Below are 13,178 nucleotides of genomic sequence, written 5' to 3' on the forward strand. Positions count from 1 at the left end.
ACAATAGATACAAAGAAATGATACCTAAAATGTGAAAAACAGCAATGGCAACAAAATATGCAGAAAATCTTCCAGGCGAGGCCAGCAGCCATAAAAAACTCCCTACAATCACACATCTGTATATGTGTGATTATTTCCCTGTCACAATCAAACATGGTGGATGTGTTCGCTGTGCGCGCGTGTGTGCACGTGCACATGTATGATTGCGGGTGTGTCATTAATAGGCTGCACTTCAGAGAAAAAGGTAGAAATCCGCCAGATGTTTTGCAGCTGGGTGGATCTGGTAGTGAAGATCTAGACAGCATCTGTCACGGGCGAACATTTCTAATCTGTCTTGAACATTAGGCAGAGAGCACTAAAAACCCATCACTGCCTGCTTGTGCGGCTCAGTTCACAACGTGTTCACCAGAGACTCTGAAGAGAAAGTTGAAATTAGATGAGAGCCAAACATATATTTATCAAGGCGAGTGGTAAAGGAGAAATTTTAACTACTACTTTTCCTGTATGGGTTATTATAAACTCCTGTGTGTGTGTGTGTGTGTGTGTGTGTGTGTGTGTGTGTGTGTGTGTGTATTTGGCTGAAAAATTTTCAAAAAGCAAAACAGAGGCAAAATGAAGTTATTAGGGCAGAGTGCCTGAGGCTAAAGACCGGGGCTTTGAACTAGAGATCCAGCAGAGCTTAGTGAGGTCAAGATCTGTCAAACAGCAAGCACAACTAATTTCACCGTGCTCTTCTGGAAAGAGGATTTGGTCCAATAACCCCAGTTGTGCATTGTAAAAGCCATATATAAGCTTTTTCTTTTTAATATTTAAGTACAGTGCACTTTGCCATTTGCAGTTTAACTTCATCCAGCCAATAAGGCTAAGACCTGTTACAGATAGATGCAGCCCTTTGTATTTTCGCTGAACTTTCTAGAAACACAACACGGATGCTTTTAGCTGACATACTTGGTGTTTGGAACTGTGGGAATCACTCCAAGCTGACCTTGATGCTCTCTAGATATTTCCATTCCTGGGTTCATGTGCCTAGTTACCAGTTGGTCAACCTCGTGCCCTGTGAACTGACCCTGTCCTCCCTGCGAGGTTTGAAAGGAAAAGAAACCCAATCCTCCAGGGAGCGCTCCGACTAACAAGAAAACTGCTGGCCCGAATCTCTCAGAAGTGCTGTGTTTTCCCACTGGACCACTTTCAGCTTAATAAACATCTTAACTAGCCAGAGGTCCCGCGGGAGCTGCTGGGAAATCCTCTGGGCAGCCACAGAGCTCAGGAGCTGGCCTTTTATTGCATCCAGGTGGCTGTTAAAAAATGCTGGCTGGCCATAAATGTCCAATAAAATGCAAGTGGCACCTTCGAGGGTGGACAGGGTCAGTGCACCTGTCTGTGGATGAAAACTCCATCCACTTTGCCTTGTCCAATCAGTTAGATGTCGCATGTTGTGCCATCACAGCACCGGTGGTTTACTGAGTGAGAGTACTGGGCCCGCAGGGTAGAGGGGTGGGGGGGACGCAGGCCCAGAGGTTTAACATTCCTTGTCGGAAAGGCAAACAGACGACCACAAAGAGATGCAAGCAACTGCAAGACGACTCAAAAGTGCTGCAAAGAGTGACCAAAAAATGCAGCAAACAGATACAAAACCAAGTGCAAAACAGATGCAAAAAGATAGATAATGATCATAATCCCTTGCAATGTCTTCAGTCTCAAAATGACTACAAATGAGACCCAGTCAAAGCCAGTCAGGGTGCCTCGCCTCCATGCAGGATGAAGAGGCTGTACCGTGTTGGCCACGTGGCAAAAAACAGCACAAGTATGTTAAAATGAAGTGTTTCTTCTGCCACGAAGAATTAAAACCATCATACTGCCACAATAATGCACAACGAACTGGTCAATTAGAGGAAAGCTCATTGAAATAGGGCCAGAGAACCGCCCGTTTATGTCTACTTGACACGAACAGTGGCAGCAGCCTCCCTTCATCTGTCCAGTCTGGTCCTTGTCCAAAGGGAGACTTAATTGTCCCGGGGAGGTTTTGGAAAGCTCTGGACGGTGTATTGAGCCTTTGATCTGACTTGAAAAGAGCTAATTGATTTCTGTGTTACAGGCAGCGTTAGAGGAAAGGGAGGGGGGAGAGAAAAAAAGATGCTTTCTGGTCATTTCACAACATGTGCCGAAATAACTGAGAGAAAAAAAAAGAGAGAGAAAAGAGGCTGGGAGGGGGTGAAGAGAGAGATCACCTCACACCCGACTACACCCCTGCTCAATTACAATAATTTGACTCACATGGGCTGGCCGACCACGGCAGAGGGAGCGGCGAGGAGAGCTGCTCTGGGAGATCACTCACCTTGCCTCTAGCTGAGGTACGGAAAGACAGATTTGATGTGCGGCTTCCCTCTGAGTGCAGCTCGGGGGCTTGTTAAGATGGCGGCACAGAGAAGACCACACGTCTAACCTCTTGCTTTCAGTCTCAGTGGGGCACTCTAAAACCTGATGATGTCACCATGGAACAAAGAAACAAGAGGCTGACAGAGGTAAGCAGTAAAAAAGTACAACCCGAGCATCTTTATTTCTTAGATTACACTTATTCATTAATTTTCCTACATGCTTTTGCTGCCCATGAAGGAAAAGCAGAGGTTTTGGCTTTTGAATAAACTCTGCGCTCCCTGTTTGTTTTTAATCATGGAAGTATGAGGTCAGCAAAGATAATGCTGGAGCTCTGCATCTTCTGGTAATGTGATTCGATGCATCACCTGCTTAAGATAGTCCACTTTGGGTCCATCTTGGTTCTGAGTGTGCTTTGACAGGCCTCCTGCCTTTACTGCTTCACCTCACTCAGTCTCTGGTCACCACAGCTCAGGGGGAAACAGAGCTGTCAGAGGCAGAGTGGCAGTCTAAGCCTGTCTTAACACAGCACCTCAAATCACCTCATAAATACAGGCTTCCTTTTCCAATTTCCAAGCGGCCCATCCAGCTCTGTCTACATGCTTGCTCACTGCTCCATGTCATGCACCGGGGTGTGAGTTTAAAAATGACCATGGGACATCTGGTCGACTCACAGAGGGTGGGGCTTTGATGTGCTGCTCTGCAGCTCAGTTCAACTTTAGCTGAGCCAAATCCTCCAGGCAGCGCAAAGCTATTGACTGAGAAGCCTTAAGTAGGTCTGGTAGGTCAGAGATAACTAAGGAGTTCAGGTGCCTTGAAACAGATTTGTCACGTGTGAAAAGCTTAGAGACAGCAGCTCCTAACTACTGCACCTTCATCTAAAAACCAGTGCGGTCCAAAGGCAGGTTGTTTCATCATTTCTCATATCACGAAGCCGAGCAAAAGGAGGAGTGAAAACATGTGAGGCTGTTTTTTGATGGACAGCACTCTCGAGGCTGGTCTTTGCACTGCCTTTGCCCATCTGGAGCTTTCAGCTACAAGACTTCTTTTACCATGAAAGCAGAACTAGTGATAGGCTTCATCTAAACGTGCACATCTGGCCTCCACGAGTAACATCTCACTCTGCCTGCTGTCCATCTCCAGAAACAAAACCTTGTAACACTGAGAAAAACAGAGAAAGTGCAGTTTCTGCAAATTAGGAGCTGCATGTTTCAAAGCTGGCAGTATTCAAAAGTTCTGTAATTCCCAGCACTTCTAATGAAAATCCTATGATGAAAAGGAGATTTGCTGGGGACTTTTTCCAGTCAAACTTGGCGCTTTGGTGAATATATATATGTATGTATTCAGCTCTGGGCCACAATGGAGTCTGAGGCGCTCTGCTGGACAAACTATGTGATGACAGCATTTCTAAATTAGCCATAGTATTTTTTTCCTCAGCATGATGTTTTCTAGATTAAAGCTTTTAGACTTGCACATATTTGAAACTGGTTCCAGTTTTAATGACCGGTTGTTATAAACCCGTTAAAATAGCTCTACAGATGTCCTGGTCGAATAGCAGAAGGGTATGAATGAGACTGACTCTTAAACTACAGTACCCACGGTCATTCTAATCAATAAGTTTGCTTACAAGTCTTCTATAATAATGCTCCATGGCACAGAAATAAGATATTTGCTATCTGTCATTTTTTAAATTACTAATTAAAAAATAATATTATCACCAAATTTAGTTAAAACAAAAAAATATAAAAACAAAAACATGGCAGGGGATTAATTATTATAAGCACTATTAATATCAAATCAATCAAATACTTCATTGTTTACATACATTAATGATCACCTTTGCTTGTACAGTGTAAGTGTGAATCTGAAAACATACGGTGAACTGTATATGTGCACTTTACACGCAGCGGGGGACGGGGCTGTCACCGTGCTTACATAAGTGTCACCTCTTCACGAAGAAAGCGGTCCTCTGTGCAGAGGAATCCTCTGAAAAGAGCAGTCAAAGCAAACGCTCACACGGAGACATCACCTGTTGTGTGCTATGCTGGACACCTGCAAATATCAGAAGTCTTCAGTAATTCTGAATGCAAAAGTTCACAATGCAGTATGATTAGCACTATAAGACTCTAATTACCAACAGCGACATTTATCTATTCACGACTTTCTGATACTAATTACACCTGCACAAATGTGAGAATGGATTCTTTTGCAATTTAATTAGTTGCAAATTACACATGAAGAAAAAGGAGGCAAGTTATGTCTCAGTACTCAAGTGTAAATTCTGCTTCTAAATTTGACCTCTATGTGGCAGCAGGGTGTTGTTTAGTTTATTTTAAAAAAAGATAAACAAATAATTTCATGTAGGTTTGTTTTTAATGTTTTGAATATTAAGAAAAAAATGTGCAAATAAATATTACAATATTTGAAAATCAGCTTTATAAAACCCTCGAATTGATTTTCCTAACCAGTTTCCTGTAGCAAACTGCAGCTGGGTGAATATATATGGCATCTGAAACTGTTCTCGGTGACTCAGTGGAGGAGTCACTGCTGACGTGGGTGGGCGCCTGGGGTAAGCGCTCCCGTGTCCCAAGGCTCTGCTCATTCTTGCAGCGTGCTGCTCATGATAAACCTCTTGACGGAAAGATGCTTCTGCTGGGAAATGAACGTTAGACCGGCCTTTTCGTGTGTGATGAAGCTGCCTCTCTGTTCCACTCCGACTGCTACTTACTGTCAGCATGTACCCGTTACCCTGATGAGCAATATGTGAGTCACAGCTAACATACTTTCATGAATGAATCTATTCAGGAATACTAACTAGAAAAGATGAACTTTGAACGTGATGGGTGAAATAAGACAAAATGCAAATTTAGAAAAGTAACCGTCATGAAAAATAAATTATTTTGTCAAATTTAATTGTGCACATTTGTAGCAACTATTTAAAATATTTAAAGTATTGAATTATTTAAATACAATCCATCATCCCAGTATCTCCATAAGGACTATTTTTTCCCCCTTTTTTAAATTACACAATTCAAAATTGTGGTGTAATTTGATAGTTCATGATTGTTCTGAATAATCCCCTTTGTCCGTCTGTACTCTCTCAGTCGCTGCGACTCTGTCAGCTGAGACGAGGCTCGGTGACAAGTTACAGAACAATGCTTCGCTCTGTGCTGAAGTTGTACTGAAACTGCAAAGAGAAGAAGAAGACAAAGAGGTACACACACTGTTAACAGAATAAAAACATCACCAACAATTACATCAAGCAGCAAATCCACCAAAAATCAAATGTTACAGTCAAACATTTTCATAACTATAAACTAAAAAACAAACTGATTAAACATTAAAGAATAATTTGCTACTTTCCCCAAAGACTGAGAAACTAAACAGAACCACTGCCCCCTTGTGGCTTGGCATGGACAAGGCTAGAAATAAAGTGAGAGCCTGAAACACTGTTGACTTCTGTGGCGTTAACGACAGGAAATGCTTCATTTTTTTGTTTTGTTTCAAAGATTTTATGCATGTTTATTATTTAAATTCGTTTTTCCAAAAAGATCAAAATCCAACTGAGTAGAATTAAAATTTTAGTGCCACAAACCTGTGATGTCATGTTTAAAAAAACAACACTGAACGTCAAAGACTGTTTTTGGCCTTGATATGGAAACACTACAGACTGACATTAATGAATACCTCTGCGAAAGCGTGGTTTATAAATTTAAACGTTTTCATTCAGTCAGTTTTCGGAGCCCCTCAATCTCTGGCTTCGATTAACCATCATAAAAAAATGACTGCAGAGCTCCTGGGGGTGATGTGCATATGTTAAATTTGTGGTGGCTGTGGTGTGTGATCTGAAAAAAAAAAAGCCAAAAACAATAACACTGTTGGCCCTAAATTATTAAACGACATCTCTGAAATACTGAAGTTTTCATGATTTTGTTTGTGAGCGCTTTCTGGAAACTTTTGCACCAAAAGCTGTGCCCACTCCACCAAGTTAGACAGCTGTTATTACTGCAACGCAGCACTAGGTGATGCTGTATGATCACTCAAATAAGTTTCTCCAACTGACTCCACAGAGCCACAATGGCTGAAATCGGCTTCTCCGGATTCAAAGCACCACCTTTCCTCATTTTCATCTACTTGAGGGGGGAATCTGCAACTTACCCAAAAGCTGTCACATATCACAAGCCCGTTATTTGCAAAAAGAAATTCTACCTCCCCCCACTTCACCGCCACCAACACCACACAAAAATTCAGTCTCTAACATCTGGCACAGTAAATAAATATTCCTGCGTGTACGTGTGTGAGTGTGGATGATGGATGGGGGAATGGGGTGTTATCAGGGAGAGCATGTATCAATGTCTGCCAGTTTTACACACAGGCTGACAGGACAGTGACACACTAGAACATGGGCGGCAGTCACCCAGACGAGCCGGGCTTCATTTCCTGTCCCTGCTCCACTGCCAAAAATATGTGACATGTTGTCTTCATTAATTCCACCTCTATTTGGAGCTCTCCCTCTCACATACCCCCTGTACACTACTGTCCTGCCATACATTCACATGGAAACGCACAGTCACGCAAACATAAGCAGGAAGAGAAGCACACACACGCACACACACACACACCCAACTCCCCACAAGCACTGAAAACTAATCATACATAGGTGCTAATGAAAATCTTGTCATGTGTGGATACACACTTCTTTTCCACCCTAACGTACTCCCTCTGAAAATCATTAGCCAGCCGCCAACAACATTTTTCAGCAGAGCAAACTACATAAAGACGTCACTTTAAATCGCTTACTAATTAACACTTAAAAAGACACAAATTAGATATGCGTGGCTAAAAGCAATTATAATATCCGCAAGTTTTGCGAGTCATTTGGGAAATGAAAAGAATGCCTAATTGCTGGAACCAACATCATCTGAGACATGGCTTAAGTGATGCCTGTTAGGAAATGGTCTTATCTACAACTGTGGCTGTGATTACAACAGTTTTCCTCAATTACATGTGCATATGTAGAATTCTGGAAAGCGCATCTCTTCCATGAATCTATAATTTTAAAGGGATTTTAAAAGGAGGCAATAAGGTTCTGTGCAGAAAGCGCCTCCAGTTTCTGAATAAGGGAGGAAAAAAAGAGAAGGAGCCCTACAGTGAGGCACGGACAGTGACCTCTTCTGGACAAGAGAAGAAGAAATCTACTTCCAGCTGAGGGACAATTAGATCCAAAACAGCTGCCTTTTTTTGTCTTGTTTTGTTTTATACAACCACGAATAAAGTTCTGCTTCTTTAGCAGCCTGGAGAAAAGAAAGACAAGAAAAGAAAAGAAAACACGGTGGATATTAAATTAATAATGTAGCACAGACCCGGGAAAAAAAAGGAGAAAATTTACAGACAGGATGTTTTCCAGCGTGTTTGCGAGAATATCACAGACTACGTTTCCACCCCCCACCCCCTCCTTTGTCCTGCAGATATCATTGTGGGGTAATAATAAGAGGAGAGAAGTAAAAATAACACAATGGTGAGGGATGTTTCCACTTGGAAACTAATTATCAAGCTAAGCTGTGACTTCATCCTCATCAGCCTGGCCCCACCATTAATCTTGTGCTGTCGTCCACTTCACTAAATCTTGTGTGTTACACTATCTCACATTTACTTCATCAGCTCCAGCGTGGCTGTAATTAATGATTCCTCATGCCCTTCCCTTCTCTTCCCCAGCTCAGCTCACCATGTGTCCTCCTGCTAATCACACTCTCGGAGAAGAAAGGAAGGAGGAGGAGGAGAGGAGGAAGGATGAGAAGAGGGGAGAGGAAGAAGGGGGGGGGGGAAGAACATATAGGATGAGCAGTCAGGCTGTCTCCAACCGGGACACACACACACTCACTCACATACACATATATGTACATGCCATTAATACCTGTGCTGACAATGAGCTTCATTCAGATGACCATATGACAAGATGGCGACTCTGTGTGATTTGGATAGTATATGACAGAAGACAGAGGCAGAGTGCAGAACAGACACCCGGTTTGATGAGGGAGTGTTTGCTCTGTAACACATCTCAAACCCAACAGCACCTGTTCTTTTACAGTGGTCTGTCACTTCCTGGCAGTTCTGATACCGAGATACCGTGCTAATGAGAGAGAAGGGGGGTTGTCACTCTCTTTAAAGCACACGCACACACACCTACACACATTCGCACGCGCACGCTCGCTCACACAAAGACATAGCGGCTCTCTTTCTCTTTGCCATCACAAACACATGAGCTCCAAAGAAGGAGCTGCTGCACACAGCTGATCTGCTTCATACGAATGCCTGTAGGCTACAGTGTTTCATCAGAAATGTGGAGGGCTTTGTGGCGCTTTCTACTCACTCGGCGTGATCTCTTAACTTTTTATTTATTTATTTTTAACTGCAAAGCTGATTGGAAACTTAAAAAGTTTATGTGACCGGAAAAAGGCTCCTTAAGATGTACGGCGCTGCTTGCAAGATTCTCGATTGAGCTGTGTGAGAGGTGGGGGGGAGAGTAGAATTGGGGGAATATAAGTCAAGTGTTTTGGAACAGGATACGAAGCTTTTAAGAAAGAATGGCTGCCTAGCTTGGCCGTGCTTTTATTCAATTGGGGCTTAGTGGAGCCAACAGGGCCTCGCTGTCTCAGACACTTAATTACAACCCCAAGACCGTTTGCTTTGCATTCTGGGCCAGCGGCGTCAGCGGCAGCCGAGCATTGCAGCCTCTACTCACTTCCTCCTCGATGTCTGCCAGGGATTTGATCGTAATGCCCATTAAATTGACTTGCTGCATCTGAAATCAAAAGCAGGGGAGAGGAGGAGGGAGAAGGAGAAGGGGGAAGAAAAAAAAAACACACACACAAGAAACATGGCGGTTAGGCTCATGGCTAAGTAAGCATGCTTAAAATCTTTAATCCTCTCCCTCTCTGTGTCAATACAAACGGGGCTATAGTGACAACCACCGCCAGCCAGCCAAATGGACTGCATTGAGCCAGCTCTGCCTGACTGCACGCATTCATCACTCAGTCTGGAGGAAAGGAAAAGGAAAGAATAGGGAGAAAAAAAGGCGAAGAAAGGAAGAAAAGGACAGAACTAGTGTTCACCTGAAGAGAGTTTGTAGGAAAAATCATCGGCACCTTCATAAGAAATCATTTTGCAGTTTGTCACTAGAGCCACGAAACCTTTTGATTTATTTTTTTTTTTTTTTACCTCTTTGGGGATTTTTTGCGAAAACTTCTCCGAGATCACAAAGGGCACATCATCCAAAGCTGCAAAAAAACAAAAAACAAAGTTGAAGTCTGACTTTTATACATAAACATAATACTCCCCACTCTTGATCCCAAGAATCTCCACGAGACTAAACGTGGGATTATAAAAACAGCAAAGCTATCAACATCCCCAGCCACCCTGACACCTCCCTTCCTTCCGTCTACGGAGAGAAGATGAAAGGCTTTTTTTTTTTAATTCTCCGCTGTATTTGAGCACCTCCACTCTCTCTCCTCCAACCCAGCCCTTTCCTAGCCCTCTTCCAGTTTAATTACTCTTGATTATTCCCGATTCCGTCTTGTCTGAGAGATGTTCACCTCCGAAACAAAGACACACTCACACTAGGCACAGAAAAGCGGAAAGAAGAGAGACAAAACATTCACCAGATATCAAATTTGCATGAAAATAAGCCGCACTGTTCAGCTGGCAAAAAAAGTGGATTGAAATGAGGACTTGCCAAGAGCGTGGTGGTATAATTAGCATTTGACCAAACAAACGAGCTTCAACAGAGCTATAATTAAGCAGGCCTGTAATTAAGTGTATGCCCTTTATCATAATGATCGTGGTTAAAATGGTGTGATGGCTGCCAGTTGATTATTAATGGTGTAACCCCGTCCTGCATGCATCCTGCACTGGAATCAAGGTGTCACGACTGTCAGGCTAGAGAGCAGCCCTTTGTTTATAAAATACATTAGGGCCCAAATTAACACAGGGTGACAAGAGACACAAAGCCTCTCGTTTCCAGACTGAAGGGAAAACTGCAGCTGCTCGGCTTCATTAGAAAACTCCCAAATCTGGAGGCACAAAACTTGCTGCAGTCGACTTCAACGCGAGCCCCAAATATCAAGAGGCCGAGCTTCCAACTGGTGTTCTTTCACCCGCAGTCCATCAGGCGCTGGCACAGGAAACGGAACTCATAAACGTAAGCCAGAGCTGTTCATGAGTCATCGTTTTGGGGGTGGAAAGGATGGGGGGGCTGAAACTCCTTTTGGCCTTTTCCTGTTCACACAGCAATATCTGAAAATTATGAAATTCTAAAATATCCCTCACTTTGACACTTATGCGAGTTGCTTTCCCTTTCTTTTTTTTTCTAGGTTATTACACAGATCCACGGTTTGGCACTTTCCGCACAAGTGCAGCACAATGTGATCTTTGTAATCAAAGCGTGACCCGCGCCCTGCGTGACCGCAGGAAAGCTCGCTCACTTCCTCGGATTCCAATCATCTCCCGTAGTAAAAAGTGCAGCAGTAGCAAGACTCTGCGACCGTGATAGCCGTTTTGTACTTAAACACAGCGGCGTTTTCCCCTGTGCTGCTGTTCTCCATGAGCCCCTGTTTCCCCTGCCTATCCCAGCCCAGAGCGCTCCTGCTGATTCAAACTCTCTCTCTCGGGTAAATAAAGGTAAAAAAGTTCTGTGTACATAATTGCAAAAATAACAGACTAATTTGGAATTGTTACACTAATTAGCACTTAATTAACAAATTAACAAAGCTAGCACTTCTGTGGTACAGTTAACACAGGATTCCCGAAGGAGACACAAACACAGTCTTAAGGCGTCACAAGCCTTTGTTGAAAAAAGTCATGTGAGTCAATATATGATATAAATTTGAGCTGATTGACACTAGATGAAGAGTTCATGCATTATCAAAATGATTGCATTTCAGGAAAGTCGGTGGATCACCAAAGTTATTACTCCTCTGTGCACCACCATTCAATTTTCTGGTAACAAATCCAATATTTAGAATAGTTCAGACTGGTTCAAAATCAAGAGACATTACTATCAAGCAAGCGATGTCACAAGTAGGTTTTATAGGTGCTAGGAGTAAAAACACATTGAGCCCGATCTCATCTCCCTGCAGCGGTTTTGAATGCATTGCTATTTGAAGCAGAGGGCAACTAGGTAGGCATGATGGCTTGTTCAAGCTCGGGACTACAAGTGAATAAACATGCACTCTGTTGCTGGGAGTACCAACGCCAGGCACAAGTAGGCAGGGAGAATACATCTGAATCAATAGCCAGCAATGGGAAGCAGAGATTGTAGCTGCTGATGGATCTGCGTGGCACAGACAGATGAATGGACAGTGCTGAAGGCCAGAGAGTTTCTTTATTGCTCAAGGATTACATTTAAAACCAGATCCCACTTTGTATTCCTCCCCCATCTATACCAGAGAGGCTATCTTACATCCAGACAAATGGAAAAGCACGGGTGGTGACTTGGTGGTAAGGAATGGATGCTGTACTGAGGAGAAATCTGAAGGTGCAAAGGGCAAAAATAATGTAAATCCAATCTTCTGAGCAGGAATCCCAGTATGAAGCATGTTCTAGCTGCTTAAATGGCCCCGCTACACTCCATTAACTCATGAGTGCATTGCAGTGCGGGTAACTGGGCAGTTATTTGGCATTTGGAGCCTGTCAGTATATTCAGCACAAAAACATCTGGAAGGAATTTTGGCATAGCGTCTAAGATGATGATGGTGATGATGATGATGATGATGGTGGCAGTGAACACAGAGGTGGTGTTAAGTAAGGAGGACCCTGCGGATTGAGTGATTGTAGTGTAAAGAACGAAGTCAGCACAGGCCCCGTGTGGATCATCGCCTTATTAATGGCTCCGTCAGGTGCGATGAGCAATGGCTGCATTGTCATCTCCAGCCCCTCGGCACAGATGAATGGCTGTTTCAGGGCGGGAAGGGCTCCCTCGTACGCTGGGCTGAGCACTAATCCCTCACTCTTCCATTGTTGGATGCACTGTCACCCAGGATTTCAGCAGTGCCATACATTGCATTTCCAGGGCTCTAACAAACATGGCCGCGTGCAACGCAAGTGGCGGCATACCCACAGACACACACACACGAACACATAAACCACACCGAGTTGTGCTCCGACACTGACTGATGGAAAAATATGCGTGGGTGATCGAGCATACCCCATATTACCTGAACCACAACTGGAGAGTCGCACTTTAGGAATGTTGATGAACTTTTATTTTACACTTCACTAATTCAGCAGAATTGCATTGATCTCTGTCTAGTATGATTACTTGGGTGAATCTGTCTCGCAGCTGAATTGGAGAGGGGGTGGGGGTGGGGGCGGGGAGGCGGAATCAGGGCGATTATGCGAAAAGTGCAAATGAACGTCTTTTACAAGTTTTTACTCGTGATCGAGCTGCCATCTATTGTTTTGTGTCACAAAATAATCTGAACATAGAAATAATAATTTTTAAAAAAAGTTAAAGCTTTATCTGGTGGCTGCTGCATTTCATATGCCAAACAATTGGATGCTGCTTTTTTCTCTGTGTGTAGCCAGAGCTAGACATGGCACTGCCTCCCCTGTCGGTGCGACTCTCAATTTGAGTTGGATTCTTTATGCAGACCATGGAAATGCTATTCTAGCTGCTGCAGACCCTGCTCTCTGTCACCTCTGCAGATAATGGTGAGTAGATGAACAGAGAGCTGGAGGAGGACCCCCTATGCCCACTCACAGCCCTTAGCCTGAGTCTGACATGAGAAATAGTGCCCAGGCCTGACAGC

General features: G+C 43.5%; 1 protein-coding gene across 5 annotated transcripts in view; it reads right to left on the reverse strand.

The window, feature by feature from the left end:
* Nucleotides 1-4,739: 4,739 nt before the first annotated feature.
* Nucleotides 4,740-13,178, reverse strand: part of LOC146620950 (multivesicular body subunit 12B-like) — a 35,588-nt gene continuing 27,149 nt past the window's right edge. For 4 of the 5 annotated variants that reach the window (XM_085367147.1, XM_085367148.1, XM_085367146.1 and 1 more), the window contains exons 8-10: nucleotides 9,592-9,650; nucleotides 9,116-9,175; nucleotides 4,740-5,560 (exon numbers count right to left, since the gene is read on the reverse strand). In XM_085367147.1, the coding sequence (XP_085223273.1) occupies nucleotides 5,519-5,560; nucleotides 9,116-9,175; nucleotides 9,592-9,650 (161 nt within the window). In that variant the 3' untranslated portion in view covers nucleotides 4,740-5,518. Of the gene's footprint in view, nucleotides 5,561-9,115; nucleotides 9,176-9,215; nucleotides 9,410-9,591; nucleotides 9,651-13,178 lie in introns of those variants that run through there. The other variant, XM_085367150.1, reaches the window with a different exon arrangement.

Source organism: Diplotaxodon limnothrissa, linkage group LG12 (genome assembly GCF_057381915.1).
Source record: "Diplotaxodon limnothrissa isolate DT_005_m linkage group LG12, D_limnothrissa_male_GT1.1, whole genome shotgun sequence".
Lineage (NCBI taxonomy): Eukaryota > Metazoa > Chordata > Actinopteri > Cichliformes > Cichlidae > Diplotaxodon > Diplotaxodon limnothrissa.